This window comes from Microtus pennsylvanicus, chromosome 2, assembly GCF_037038515.1.
Source record: "Microtus pennsylvanicus isolate mMicPen1 chromosome 2, mMicPen1.hap1, whole genome shotgun sequence".
NCBI lineage: Eukaryota > Metazoa > Chordata > Mammalia > Rodentia > Cricetidae > Microtus > Microtus pennsylvanicus.
The window spans coordinates 139,356,098-139,371,801 of record NC_134580.1 but is presented as its reverse complement, the minus strand read 5'-3'; the positions used below and the strand labels follow the sequence as shown (position 1 = coordinate 139,371,801).

Below are 15,704 nucleotides of genomic sequence, written 5' to 3'. Positions count from 1 at the left end.
GGCAGGGGGTGAGTAACAAGCACGAGGACCCCATGCCAGGTCTCCTGAACCAAGAGCTCTGCCCATCACTATCACAGCCCCTTCTCCCAACAACCTCCTAGGCGCTCACCATTCCTTACAAAGCATTTCCCTCTTTTGTTGGTATTTTTTTGTTTTGTTTTGGGAGACAGGTTTCTCTGTGTATCCTGGCTATCCGGGAACTCACTCTGTAGATCAGGCTGACCTCAAACTCAGATCCACCTGCCTCTGCCTCCCGTGAGCTGGTATTAAAGGCGTGCAACACACACACACACACACACACACACACACACACACAAACACGGCATTTTCTTATTCCTAGGCCCCTCTGGGACTTTTACCATTTTACTGTGGGTGACATGACAGGGTTATTCTGTCACTTTCCAGAGGAGGAAAGGGCTTGGAAAGGTAAAACAACTTGCCAAGTTCCTCCAGCTCGACTGGACTCTAAACACGGGCAAGCTTTTTGTACTACAGTTTACCACCTAATGCCAACAGCATGATTTTGTAGACACGAGAGGTGATATCTGCCACAAGTCACACAGCAAGCAGAGTGGAATTTAAATAAGATGCTTAGGACACCTAATAGTTCCCACCGCACCACACCGGGTGCCCTTTTATCTGCTCCTCTTCCTACTGTGGTCCCTGGAAATCTGAGCTGAGAGAAGTGTAGTCTCTTTTCTGGAGGGTCTCAGCAAAGAGACTTTCCATGTTTGCCTGGGAGACAAGCCTGTTGACTGTAGTGTCTGCCTCTGCATGTGTGTTCAACCTCGGGCTATGCTACATAGCTAGCTATGAGCGCAGCCCAACACAAAACTGTAAAGTTATTTAAAACTCTATGACATCCCCCCCCTTTTTTTGTTTTGTTTTGTCTTAACTCGAATGCGCAGTTCCTGAGCGTGGATACGTCGTTTCCCAACATCACAAGACTGGACACGCCTGAGAGTGAACTCATCAGCCTCCCTGCCCTCAGTCATTCCACTTCACAGATGGGGGTGGGGGCCTGGAATCCCTTCTTTCTTAGGTTCCCAAAATGAGAAAGTGGCCTACCTGGATCTAGCGCTCGGCGGTGCCGGACCACAAAAACCCACTCCTACTCCATCCCTCCAAGCCTACCTCCGCGTCGAACATCTGGTCCAGCGAAGGGCTGCTGCGCACCAGCGCGTCCACCAGTGCCAGCCACAGGCCCAGCGAGCCGTAGTACACCGTCTGCATGAGCACGATCTGCGACAGGATCAGCAATGGATCCCACACGTAGCTGCGAAACTGGCCCGCCATGCCGGCCCGCGGGGCTCGGCAGCCACTCGCGCCGCTCAGCGCAGCCACGCCATCGGCCCGCAGTCGCCGGGCTACCTGCGGGGAGACACCCGGAGCTTCAGCCGGCCGGCGGTCACCGTGGCAACGCCGCGGGAGGGAGAGCCTGGGACCCAGGAGCCACACCATTCCGGGAGGTGGGGGAGGCGGGGCGGGCGGACCCACTCACGGCGTCAGAGGAAACCCTGCCGGTTCCGTCCGCCGGGCTCCTCCCGGGTTCACTCACCCGCGACCGGCTCGAGGGTTTGAAGCGTCAGAGCGCGGTCCGGCTTCACCGGTGGATTCCCGACACTGCGCTGACAGACAGGATCATGGAGCGGAGGACCTGCCGGCCTAGAGAGGACGAAGAGCAGCGGCCTGCGGCTGCGTGGAAAGAATACATTTCCGGGGACGGCGGCCGACGGGCCGTACTGAGAGCGGCCAGGAAGTCAACTGTGCACATGCGCAGGAGGAAGGATGAAGGCAAACGGAAGCGAGGCGCAAAGCCGTGAATCTTGCGCGCCCTCTAGAGGGAAATTAAAAAAAAAACCCAGCAGGTCCATTCCTAAGAGGGAAAGGGGTGGAAAGTCTAGGAATAAATAAAAGAAAAAAAACATTCACCATTTGAAGCATGGCGAGATGGCTCAACGTGTTAAAGGCTTGCCAGACCTGTGTTCAATCCCTGGAACCCACAATTTGGAAGAAGAGAACTGATTCCCTCCTGCAAGCTGTCATCTGCCTGCTGTGCTCACACAACAAATTAAATTTAACCAAAACGAACTTTTTTTCGAAACAGTCTCACTATGTGGCCCTGGCTGGTCTGAAACTTGCTATATTCCAGGCCCATCTGGAACACACACACACACACACACACACACTTTTTCAAGGGAAAAAATGAGTTAAATATTGACCAGCTTCATGTTAGATTCTCAGTGTTTTCTCTCCTTAGTTAATCCAGAACTTTCAAGCTTTTCTACATATCTTCTTTTGGTCACTTTCTCATTATCATGATGTTTAAAGGTCAGAGAAGGGGGCAACATACTGTCTTAAAGACATAAAGTTGGTGAGAAAACAGGCCTTTTGTTTGTTTGTTCATTTCAAGACAGGTTTTCTCTGTGTAACCACCCTGTCTGACCTGGAACTTGCTTTGTAGACCAGGCTGGCCCTGAACTCACAGAAATCTGCCTGCCTCTGCCTCCTGAGTTCTGAGATTAAAGGTGTGTCCCCATATACCCGGCAAACTAGGCATTGCAATCCAGCTGAGGCTCGGAAGATTTGGACACATGAGACATTACCCTGCACTTTGGACACGGTTACATTAAATGGCCGAGTAGTGGGTGCTAAGGTGGCCATCCAACGGAGAGAAAAAGACAGCTCCTGAAGTCACAGCTGGCATCAAACCTGACCTTGCCTACCTCCATGTTCACTTTTATCTCCGCCTTCCCTGAGACGGAATAGTGGACAGTCAGTAAATATTTGCTGAATGAATCAAGAGCAGAGAAAGGGCAAAGGCAAACCCATGACTCATTTGGTTTCTCTTCCCAAAGACCCAAGTTCCCCAACTTCACAGAAGAGCACAAAGGAAGGAAGTAGGAGGTCCTAGGAAGAGTGTGGGCTTTCCGCCGGCTCTGTCACTTGCTAGCAATGTGACCACTGAGCCACTCCCGTCTTTAAACCTTAGCTTCCCCGTCTATGAAATGAGGAGCTGGACTACATGAATGTTTTCCAACATCTACTTCACACTGCATGAATTATCTTCCCATTTAAAGGCTTTACGAAAGCCCCACATAATCTGCCAGTCCGAAGAGCAAAGCGATAGTCATGTGATCACTTGGAATTGCTAGAACCCCAGACAAAAGTAAAGAAACAAGGCTTTGGCCAGGGTATGTGACTTCTCTTGTCATTTGGAAACTGTAAATAATTCACTTGGAGTCTAGCCCAAAGATTGCTGAGGTACTTCTCAACTCAACCATCTTTTAGGTACCTCAGTACAGCTCAGCACGTTTCAGACTCTTCTAGTCCTCTGATTCACAGGATACAGTGTCGGTGAGACTGTCAAGTACATGTGAGCGATATAATTCTCAAAGCCCAAGGCAGTTGTTTGTAAAGAAACTGAGGTTGAGAAGGTCATGGTGGTGCAAGCCTTTAATTCCAGCACTTGGGAAACAGAGGCAGACAGATCTTTGAGTTCGAAGCCAGCCTGGTCTACTGAGCGAGTTCCAGAGCTACTCAGAGAGACCCTGTCTTGAGAAAAAAGAAAGAGAGAGAGAGAGAGAGAGAGAGAGAGAGAGAGGCCGAGGATGGACTCAGACGAAGGGTCTCTGGCTGCAAACACCAACTTCCTTTCCAGATGGCAGGACAAGGGAGGAGAGAGCGTGGCACTGCAGGGAAAGGGCCAGTAAATTCCTCTAGTCAGCCTTGGAGCGAGGGAATGAGGGAGAGGAGCGCGTGGAGGTCTAGAGAAGGCACAGAGTGGAGAGGTTTGTCCTGGTTTCCCACAGGCAGGTCTCTTTATACCTCATCCACCCTCTTCACGTCACAGCTGGGTTCAGTCCACCCCACCTTGTCCCCCACAGCAGAAGTGCTCCCTGTCGTCCTGAGACAGGACTCACAAGTAGCTTTAGAACTGTGTGGACAGATAGCATCTGATGTCATTCTTGGAGCTTATAGCTTGCCTCTGGGAAAGCCCCAGTGGCTGGCCACGTCCTTTCTTGCTCTGCTGTTTCCTTTTCCCTTCGAAGGCTCAGCTTTTGGGTTCTTACCTTGCCGAGTCCGGGAAATGGCCACCATCTATGTCTTAACCTGACTCCAACAAGGAAGCCAAGAGCTAAAGGAACCCTGACAGGTCTCTTCACCAGTCCCTTAGCCTATTTCTGGAATTAGATCGTCACAGACTTGTTGTATGACCTTGGGCAAGTCCCTTGGCGGGCCCTAATATCCGGGACTATAAAGGAAAAGCCAGGAATTGGATTCCAACTTCCAAATGCAATAATACCCTGTGATGTCAGAACCCCTTGAGAAACAAGGCACATTGGGATTCCTCTATGAAAGCAGAGCATAGAGATCAGTCTCGTGGGACTGATGAGCTAGCTCAGCAGGCAAAGGCACCTGCAGTCAAGCCTAAAGATCGGAGTTCAGTTTCTCAGACCTGCACAGTGAGAGGAGGAAATTGACTCCTTCAGCTTGTTCCCTGACCTCCAAAAGCATGTGGTGTGGTGTGTGTGTGTGTGTGTGTGTGTGTCCAGTGCTAAAGATCAAACCCAGGGCCTCACATGTTATACAAACACTGTGCTATTGAATGACCCTTCCAGTTAAAAATCTGTACATTTAAAGCTAATCCCAAGGTAGGTATGGTGACACATGCGTATAATCCTTATACTCTCAAGTCTAGAGGCTGAGATAGGATCATAAACTCCCGAAACTTTGGATACATAGAGATATCTGACAACCACAAAAGATTGCCTGTAGGTGACCCCAAACCAACTCCTCCATCCAACAGACTGCTTCTCTGTGACCTTGATGTGTCCCTGGCTCTCCCTGGGTTTTAGGGTTTTTTTCCATTCGTAATACGAGGGGGTTGGACTAGAATAGCTGGTCCCCAAGGGCCTTCCCTGCACTGCCAAGTCTGTGGTTACACACTTATGAATGAAATCCAAACTTTGGGTCAGAAGCGGAGGTGGCGAATAGCCACAAGCTAGGACAAACTGTCCTCTGAATGTCTAATCATTTGGTCACTTACCTCAGCCCCACACTGGCCCTAACTACAAGCATTTAAGGGCAATTAGTACTAGGGTCAGCTCCTGATCTACCCTGGTAAGTCACTCAGGTGACGTGGGATTGTTCAAATCCTGGCTCTACTACAGCCTTGCTGGGGAACTTATTTCACTCCCCCCACCCCCTTCTCATTGGTCTTCTCTTCCATAACAAGGATCACAAGTAGCACCTTATAGTGGACTGTACTGAGGATCAAATGTGTGCTTAGCCTGATAAGCAGTCAGTGTTGTGTAAATGTTGGCAGTATTAATTACTGCTGTTATTTCTTCCTTTGGAATGTGGGAGTGGAAATACCTAAGCTTTCAGAGCTGAGACAAGGCTCTTACTGTAATAAGTACCAGACAGAATGAACCTAGAGCCTAGGACATAGTAGGAGTCCAATAAATATGGCTCCTTCTGTGTCTGTCTGTCCACCTTTTCATACTGAGACTGAACCGAGGGCTTGCTTGTGCTTGGCAAGTGTTCTACTATTGACTTGTTTCCTTGGCCCTATTTTCACTTTTTATTTTAAGGCAGAGTCTAGGTGACCCAGACTGGCTCTGAACTCTTTCTGTACTCCTGACAGCCTCTGAACTTGTGATCCTCCTGTCTCAGCCTCTGGCATAGCTCAGATTACAGGCCTGTGCCACCAGAGCCAGCAGCTTTTCTTCCCGATCCCAGCCCCACACCTCAGCTCCCCTCCTCCCTCCTCTCGAGGATGCTCCACAGCCCGGCTCACGTTTCCTTTTGGGGAATAGTTTGTAGAAGTTCTCCGGAGACAGGTTATGCAACAGTGTGCTCACACTTTTTGGAAACTCCATGTAGGAGGTTGGCATTCGTTTCTATTCTCCACATCAGTGACGAGCCTGGACTCTGGCCAGTGAGTTCCGTTCTTAGAATGGAAACTAGAGAGCCAGCCTATTGGCTGCCTGTTTTCTCCTCCACACTGAGAACACTCTGTTACTCTGGCTGCGTCAAGGGCTGTGTGTGTGTGCACATGTGTTTGAGGAGGAACATTTGCTGGGCACCTACTGTATGCCACAGGCTTCTGTTATCTCATTTGGTCCTTATTTGACTTCTAAAATAAGCCCGTGAGTAGTAAATACTGTTAGTATTCACACTTCGCAGATAAGGAACCTGAGGCTCAAAGAAAGGCTTGATTTGCCCAGAGCCACACCTCCAGAAAAGGGCAGAGCTGAACTCCAGCCCAAGTCAGTCTGACTCCTCTCCACAAAGTGCATCGGGATGGTTACAGTTTACATAAAACTCTACATAACCTCATCTGCTTTCCCCAGCAAAGTGAGCATAACTATTGTCCTATCTCACAGATAAACCTCCCAGTCAGCTGGTGTGTAGAGGGTCTCCTCAGCAGGAATAATCAAACTAAGAACCACAATGGCTAGAGCTGTCGCTCAGAGAGAAAGCCCTAGATTAACACGCAGAAGCTTTTGGATTCTATCCCCAGCGCTGCAAACCAAACAATGGTAACACAATTAAGAAATATCTGGAGAATGTGTGTATCTGCCATCACTCCACAAATTTCCAGTTTATCCCTGTACACCAGAGGAGTGGAGAAACAGGTTTCTGTGCTCTAAGCCTGATCATTGGTAGTTTTTCTGTAAACCATCTCTCCATGGTGAGGGGTGATGCCAGGCATAATAGTGGGTGGCTGGGCCTCTAGTTGGATGGTACCATTTTCCCTGAACACAGGACTCTGATCCAGGCTTTAGTTACAGATGCCTGAGACACCCTGGAAAGGAAAAAGAGAGGTAAAATGGGTGCCTCCCCATTTCACATGATTTGATTCTTTTTCTTCCTCTTTTTGGCTTTTTGAGACAGGGTCTCATAGTACAGTCCAGGCTGGCCTGGAACTCATCATGTAGCCCAGGTTTACCTCAAACTCATCTTCGTGTTCAGCCACTCAAGTGCTGGGATTACAGGCATGTGCTATCATGTCTGGCTCTTAGCATTCCCAACCCTGTCATAGACGTAACTTCCTGTCCCTGCCTAGAAATGATTCTATGCTCTTAGCTTTAACACTCAGACTTTTTTTTAAGCTGTTCATTTGTTTGATAAATATTCATTGGGCCTATGTTGTTTGCCAAGAACGGGTTCAAACAGCATAAACGAACAAAGTTAATGAACTGCTAGCCTCATGAAGACCGCGGACAAGCAAGCCAGGTGGTAATGGAATATTTCATATCAAGCGATGAAAAGCGTGAAGGGGCTGGTGAGGCAGAGCAGTGGTCAAAGCACCTGCCTCTATCAACTCACAACACCCTTAGGACGCGGGCAGAGGAACAGAGTTCGGGGGAAGCGAAGGATGAGGGGACAGTGGGGGAGGGGAGTAGGCCATTAGCTCATCTACTTTACAAGTACTTCTGAGTGCTTACTAAGTAGCTGGCACCGCGCTGGGCTGTGGGACACAGAGTGAATGCAAAACAGAAACAGCCCCTCCTCCTAGGGCCCTCAGCATGCGAGAGGGGAAATGGACAAGGCACAAGGACACAAGCGCAAACACCCAGCGTGGACGTGGAAGAGTGAAGGGCCGGTGGGATGGCTCCGTGGGTGAAGGTGTTTGCTGTGCACAGCAGATGATCTGAGGGCAACTCCCTGAGCCCACTGTACCACCACATGCCTGTTATGGCACACAGACTGCCACTCCCCGTCCCCCCAAACTAATAATAACAACAAAGGAGAGCTGTGTAAAAAAATTAGAACAGGGAAACAAGCCGGTCTTAGCAGAAGATGTCTCTGAGGAAGTAGCATTTCAAACTCATCCTGAAAGGTGAGGAGTGTGAGCCAGGGCAAGGACAAGCCAGTCATTGTCATCAGTGTTTCTAACAGCCGGGTGTCACCAAATAGATGGACCAAAAAGCAAGAACCCGAGATACGGGTTGCACACAATGAAGATTAGAACCAGGCAGGTTTAGGACTGTAGAGAGTTATGTTCCCTGCAGTTCCATGCTAGGGATGAACCTGAGGCGTCATACACACCAGTCAAGCAAGTTCTCTGCCTGTAATCTTTCCCTCACTTCCCTAGGATCTTTCTCTGCAAGCCTATTCTGGTTTCAGTAACATCTGCAGCACAGGTGCACGCACGCCTCCTCTTTGACCAGATGTTCATTTAGGGAGGCTAAAGGAGGCTCAGCAAAATGCTTGGGTCACTGTTCCACAATCCTCACTGCACTCTGCTCCAGGAGCTGGGCATGTGAACTGCATGGCATCGTGCCCACCGCACAGAAGTGCCCAGGTGATGGTCTATGTCAAACACTAAGCACCGGTAGGCTGCTGTGGAATTATCCCAGGGATGGGTTTCCAAGTGAAGCTTTTCCTCCAAGACAACTCAGTGATTTCCTCCAAGCATTTGTTTTCTCAGTTGCTGGATGATTGTGACCGTGAGGTGTGTAGCTCAGAGGAAGAACGCTCTCTCAGTGCCAAAGTGCAGAGAGGGGCAGAGAAAGAGGGGCTGTAACAGCACCGGCCCTTTAAAACGATTGTGAGTGTGTGTACATTTGTCCGTGTGTCTGTGCATGTGTGTGTGCTATCTAGAGCAGGAAGCAGGGCTGCAAGCTCAGTGGGACAGAATGGGAAGGCAGAGAGAACCAAAGAAACCTGGGTCTGAATCCTGTACTCGTCAGTTTTTGCTGCATAACCAACAGCCCCAGATCTCAGTGGTAAAGACAATTGGCACATATGACTCGGTGGAGGGTTTGCAGGTCAGGAGGGGAAGCTTTGCTGTCGTGTCTCCTTTCTCACCTGTAAAATAAGAGATGAGCTACTGACTTCATGAGGTCAAGGTGAGGATGGTGCTAACATCAGGGGATGTCACAAGCTGGGTGCCCACTCCTAAGCCAACTGATAATGAGTACTGTTGTCTCAGGTGCAGGTCTCTAGTCGAGGAACAACAGATGTTTACTGGAGAAGCCAATGAGAATAGCTGCCCCCCAAGTACCGACTGGAGGAGAGAGACTCTAGACTCAACAGAAGGAAGAGAAGCGCACACCCAGGGAAAAGAAGCCTCTCAAATAAAGACCATGCAGACTTGGAGCTAATGGCAGGGCACATCTCCCAGGTGAACGCAGAACTCTAGCAAGGTCTGGGGCAGGAGGAGGGGCAGGGGAAGAAGAATGGGGGGTGAGGAGGAAGAGAAGAAGGGTCAGGCATGGCGGTGCACCCCTTTAATCTTCCTGGCACTTGGGAGGCAGAGGCTGGCAGATCTTTGTAAGTTTGAGGCTAGACTGACCAACATAGTGAGTTCTAGGACAGCCAGAACATGTGGAAAGATGCTGTCTCAGGGTAACAAAAAATGAAAGAAAGGAAGGAAAGACAGAGAAAGGAAGGAAATCTGTAGATAAGTTTACAAACCCAGAAAATCACCATAGTATGTGTATTCTTTCAGTCTTGGTTTGGAGTCCACGTCTTCAAGTTCCCTTCCTGTTTTCTCCCCTCTTTTATTTCATCTCTTTTCTTAGCCAGGGTCTCACTATATATACCAGGACGGCCTCCAGTTCTCCACGGTCTTGCCTCTGCCTTCTCAGTGCTGGGGTTGCAGGTGTGTGCCTCTGCATCCACCTTTATTTTTTTCTTAAGATGTTTGAGGATGTATGTTCCTTACATCTGCAAGAGCTGGATTTAGAGAGAGAAAGCCAAGAGGATCACCCACAGTGTTGTCACATGATAAAACTTTTCCCGAGGAGCCATCTACTCACCCTAGATAGGGATTTCACAACGGACTAAAGTACAGACACCACCAAAGTCTAACTTGGCGAGCCAATGGCTTTATTGGGGTTGCTTACAGAAATACAGGTGAGGAGTTACTTACAGGAGTCCAAAAGAATCAAAGGCAACTGCATCACCAAGGCCCACTCCAGTACAGGTAACAGCTCACAAAATTGGGAAACCTGGAGCACACTGCACAGCCTACAGGCAGCTCCACGGGTTGGAGACTGTCCTTTCCAAGTGACCTGGTCTAAACCTCTTCCCGGCAGCTCCCTCGGATGGTTTCTGCTTCTTTCAGGCAGCTGCTCTGGTCTCAGTCATCTTTGCAGCTTCGATTCTTCTGAGTCTTCTTGCAGCTAGGTTCTGCTCTTTTGTTTTCATTGTTTACTCTGGCAGTGGCCTAGTGAATCTAGTCAATTTCAGGGACTTCCTGGGACTATTTTGAGTTGTTTGCCTTCCTGATTGAGGCGCTTTCCTGCAGGATGGAATGGTTTTTTGTTGTTGTTTAGTTTGGTTTTTTCGAGACAGGGTTTCTCTGTGCAGCCTGGCTGTCCTGGAACTCACTCTGGAGACTAGGCTGGCCTCGAACTCAGAGATCTGCCTACTTCTATCTCCCAGAGTGCTAGGGCTAAAGGCATGCAACACCACACCCAACACGTGATATGGATAGATATGCCATGGGCAAGGCAATATCCCTGCTTCATGTAACTTATATCCGACAGGCAAAACAGATGACAGTGAAAAACCAAATCCATGATGTCAGATGAGGAAAAAATTAGGCAAAGCACATAGAATAACTAGAGGAGCTATTTTCAGAACCTGCAAATACTTCTGGTGGCTGCTAACTCCCAGTACTGGCCTTGGTTTGCCTATCTCACAATGGGGGTACTGTTGGATTCAGTGGTCTAGAAGGAGCCTTCTGACCAGAGTGTTTCCAGTTTCTGTGGTTATGCAAGGCAGCGGCGGCTGGACATTCCATGAGCTCTGGAAAGTCCAAGCTGTCATTATGTGGAACTGGGGAGAGGTTTGTGTGGAGTGAGGAAGATCAGAAAGAGCAGCCACCATTCTGAGGGAAAGAGTGCCCTTAGCTGTTCTGAAAGAGTGTTAAAATTACCTGATTGCTGCGTGGGGGCTGCTACTGGGGTGAGGAATATCTCAATAGGTGTTACATGGGAGACCTCTTTGATTACAAGTTCATGGGCAAGGTATTGGGCTAACTGCTGTCAACATTCTTCCGATGACTCCCAAGTGGTATATGAGGACATGGAGGCACAGAGAGGTAGTGTCTTGCACCAGATTGCACAGCCTTAATCTCTCTAATCAAAGAGCCTGTGCCATCTAACACAAGAGGGAAAGGGAAATCGCCCAAAGGAAGTCCTAGACATCCAGGACTTCCAGGAGATGGAGCATCTAATGGCAGTTTGGAGAACCTGGGGCTCGGAGTCTCTGATGTTCCAGATACACACCTCACCTCGTCACAGGTTGTGCCTCAGCTGATCTTTTGAGTTCTGCTGGAGGAGGATACCTGATGATACTGCACATCACTTTCATTTGCTTGAAATGAAAGCTGGGGGATGGCATAAGTGTGTGACCCACGACGGACTCCCCCAACCCAGGGATACAGAACAAGGGAACAGCGGCAGAAACCAGCACAGCTGAGTATGTGCTATGTGCCCGCCACCCTATCCTCGGTCTCCTAATTGCCCCAGGAGCCTAGGAACAAACTGGCTTGCAAACTTTGCTCTGTCCTTGCAATTCCTGGAACCAATTTCTGATTGTAAGAGCTATGCAAGGGGCTGGTGTGAGAGCTCAGTCATTAGTGCTTGCTGTACAAGGCTGATGACTTCAGAATCCCATCCAGAAACTCACATAAAGATGGAAGGAGAGAACCAAGTCCACATACTTACCCTCTGACCCCCACATTTTTGCCACCACACATGTGCACGACCCCTTTATCGCACCCCCACAATAATCGAGATTTTTTGAAACTAGGTTTTGTGTTAGTCAGCTCTTTGTTTTTTTCTTTTTGGTTTTCTGTTTTCCTTTTTTAAGCTTCAGCTCCATGTAGGACACTGGGAACCTTAATTTGCTATTATCAATTGTGTGTGTGTGGGGGGGGGGGTCAGAGGTCAACCTTGGCTGTCATTCCCGAGGAGCTATTTTTTTTAAAATAGAGTCTTACTATCTAGGTGGCCTGGAACTCACAGAGATGTGCTTGCCTCTGACTCCTGAGTTCTAAGATTAAAGGAGTAGACCGCCACTATTTTAATTCATTTATTTATGTTTAAGACAGGTTTCTCATTGGTGTAGAAATGGATGAGTCAGTTAGACTGGCAGGCAGGAAGCTATTAGGTCACCCACCTGTGTCTGCTTCCTCTGAAGCTGTCCACGCTTCATAGAGACTTTTCATGCGTGCTCTCTGCTCCCAATCCACGAAGCCCAGGTTCAGTTTCCATAAATCCACAGATAACTGCATCAAAACACATTCGTATTTCTTCAAAGAGATTTTCAGAACTTGGAAAAGGGATAATGAAGTCCGTAGTTCCAGGTAGTTGGGACAGTCTTGCAAAGAACTTTTGCTAACTATAAGCTGACCATTTTCAACCTATTCTGGCAGTATTCTTTCCCAGGTTACTATCATTTTAAAGCAACATTTTAAAGTTAGTAGCGCCGGGCGGTGGTGGCGCACACCTTTAATCCCAGCACTCAGGAGGCAGAGGCAGGTGGATGGATCTCTGTGAGTTCGAGGCCAGCCTGGTCTACAAGAGCTAGTTCCAGGACAGGAACCAAAAGCTATGGAGAAACCCTGTCTCGAAAAAATTCAAAAAAAAAATAAAGTTAGTAGCTAAATTTTTCAATAGTTGTTTAAATGTTGCAAGGATTGCACAGCCCAGTTTACTGTAAATTCATAACACTTACAAATAACATGTTTACATTGTTCTCTTACACGTGGCTCATTGAATCAAATGCCTTAGCAGATGGCTATTTTCAATGGTCCATGTTGCTTTGGAGCCTGTCCTGGAACTAGCTTTTGTAGACCAGACTGGTCTCGAACTCACAGAGATTCACCTGCCTCTGCCTCCCCAGTGCTGGATTTAAAGGCGTGCGCCACCATCCCACCATTTTGTTTTGTTTTTACGTTCTGTTTTTTAAACATAGGTCTTGCAGGTGTCCAGTTATCCCTAGCAAAAACAAGCTTTTGTTTACAGAAGCAGAAACAGCAGTTAACTCTGTGGACCTATTACAGCGTATAAACAGCAAGTTTTGTTAAAGCTGCACAGGACCAGGCAATTAGAAAAACAGCCCTTAAAATCCCTTGACATTCCGAGGTCCAATTTTGTTTTGTAATTCTCCTAAGCACTAGAATTTTTAAACTTTGAAACTTAAAGTTAGCCATCAACACAAGGCTAGCCATCACGAAACAAAGAAACATAAAGGAAATCACTCAAAAGTTATTGCTTCTGAATTTTCTCACAATACTTTTATTATTTGTGTTCTTAAGATTGCTTATATCAGCCTGATGTGGCCTAGGCCTGTAATCCCAGTGATTTGGGAAGTTGACGTAGGCGTGTAATGAGTTTAAGGCCAGTCTGGGTCAAGTTAGCCAGATCCTGTCTCGAAGTGAAAATGAATAAATAAATAAATAAGTAAATACATACGCTAATTAACAGATTTGGAAATGTTAATACCTATTGTGTGATGTAAGCACTGCAGATCACTTCCAAATTCCATGTTCAGTAAGGTTTCATCGGTGGGTTGAAATCAACCACAGAGGGGGTATTTATGCCAGAGAAATTGCCAGAAGGCACAAATTAGTCTCTTCTCCTGCTGGGTGAGCTGGAAGTGTTGAGAAGTTCCCTTTCCTCTTAGTTTTTTTTTTACATTAACACGGTGACAGGCACTTGAGAACTGCACTATCACCAGAAGTGAGTTATTTCCTGACAGCTAGGTTAGGCTCTCCTTCAATCCTGTGGAAAGCAAAGATGCAAAGATTGTAAACCATTTGAATTGCAAAATGATTTTCAGACAGGTTCTTTCAGATCTTTCTTTCAGACAGACAGGGTCTGGTTGTGTATCTCTAGTCAGCCTAGAACCTGAAATGTAGACAAATTGTCCTCCAGCTCAGGGCTCTGCCTGCCTCTCCTGTGCCAGCAGGCCTGTAAGAAAGGGTCCCTCCCTTGCTCCGCCCTCCTCCCTCTCCCTCCCTCCCTCCCTCCCTCTCCCCCCTCCCCACAGGGTCTCTCTCCACAGCCCTGGATGTCCTAGAACTCACCGTGTAGACCAGACTGGTCTTGAACTCAGAGATCTACCTGCTTCTGCCTCTCGAGTACTGGCATTAAAGGCATGAGCCACCCACCACACCCAGATCATGAGAAAGGATTTCTAATTCTAGCTAGAATGATTCATTTATTTTCTCAGTGCCCAATTTTTAGGGAAGTATGTTAAAATAGTTGAAAACAATTACTCACCATTAAGTCTGTGGGGGAAAAAAAACGTGATCAGTGAGTGTTTGAAAATTGTTTCTCAAGGATCTCTGTCACAAGAGGCTTTCGTTCTTATAAAGTAATTAAGGAACAGAATAAAGGAAGTCAAGAAACAGGACACAGTACGCTCTGCCTGTGATCCCATCCTGTGCAGGTGCATGTGCGTCTGTGTCTGGGTGTGAATTGGGACATTGTGAGTTAGGGGTTATTTTAGACAATTCAAAGAGGGGGAGGGGTCATTTCCACATTAAAAAAGTATGTGAATTCAGCTAGGTGGTGGTAGCATAGGCCTTTAATTTCAGCACTGGGGAAGCAGAGACAGAGGCAGAGACAGGTGGCTCTCTGAGTTCAAGGCTAATTTGGTTTATGTAGTGAGTTTCAGGACAGCCAGGGCTACAAAGAGAAACCTTGTCTCAAAAAAAAAGCAAAAAAATAAAGAAATAAAAGAATGAATTCATAATATGCCAAGACAGATCAAAATGCCCTGGTTCCAAAGCCACATCACACCCTTATTACAATATATCTGTATGTCAAAGATTGATACTTTGATTGATGATTCTAGCATGTTCCCCCCCCCACACACACACCTTCCTTTTTAAGGGTCTCATTCTAGAAACAACTGGCCCACGTCTTTAACTTCACGGCCCTCAGGCCCTCATGCCTCAATATCTCAAGTGCCAGGATGACAGGCCTTCCCCATCACGTGGGCGAGGATGGGGTTCCACTCTCTATTATTAATTCCAACGGCACCTAAAGTTGGGGTCTAAAGAATTATCTTACCATCCCCCCACTCCCTGTTAGGATGATGTTAGAAGAGACGTGCTTGGATCCAACGTGGAAAGCTTCCCAGAGGGAAACTTTGCAAACCAGTTTTCAGAGAGATGAAAAATCCCTCAAGACAGAGATCAGTCAGCCTGTTTTTGTTTGGCCCACTGCTAAGGATGAACTAGTTTTCCATCCATGTGAGGAAAACGACGACAAGTCGAAAGAATAAGAGTATTTCGTGACACGTGAGAATTACACAAACCCCCACATTTCTTCTCATAAATTATACTGGTTGCTTTTGCGCTAGAGCCCTGGGCTTGGAATAGTGACAACAGGCCCGGAAAAGCCCGAACCTTTTCGTCCATCCGTTTCTGGGCGGCTAATCAAAACTATCCGAATTCAAGCTCCACTTGGGAAATCTTCCCTGACTTCAGAGGGGACCGCACCGGTTCAAAGACTGGTATAAACAGAAGACCCTGATTCAGTCCTTCCCATTTGTGGGCCTCAGTTTCCACAGCTATAAAGTGGGCTTGGACGTGGTCCCCCGAGTGTGTGTGTGGTGGTGGTGGTGAGCGGCAGATCGGGGTCATCCCAGAGCAGGCGGGTGCACTGTGGGCGGGTCCCCCCTGCCCCAGGGTCCCCCCTGTTCCTGCCCCCCCCCCCGGGGTT

The 15,704-nt window shown here is 47.9% G+C and overlaps 1 protein-coding gene across 4 annotated transcripts in view; it reads right to left on the bottom strand.

Moving 5' to 3' along the window:
• Nucleotides 1-1,774, bottom strand: part of Sys1 (SYS1 golgi trafficking protein) — a 33,649-nt gene extending 31,875 nt beyond the window's left edge. Inside the window, exons 1-2 of one of the 4 annotated variants that reach the window (XR_012909735.1) lie at nt 1,559-1,774; nt 1,135-1,371 (exon numbers count right to left, since the gene is read on the bottom strand). Coding sequence is in view for 3 of the 4 variants with exons in the window: in XM_075963010.1 (XP_075819125.1) it covers nt 1,135-1,296 (162 nt within the window). In the remaining variant the exon portion in view is untranslated. Of the gene's footprint in view, nt 1-1,134; nt 1,372-1,501 lie in introns of all 4 variants that reach the window. The other 3 variants (XM_075963010.1, XM_075963008.1, XM_075963009.1) reach the window with 3 other exon arrangements.
• Nucleotides 1,775-15,704: the final 13,930 nt, after the last annotated feature.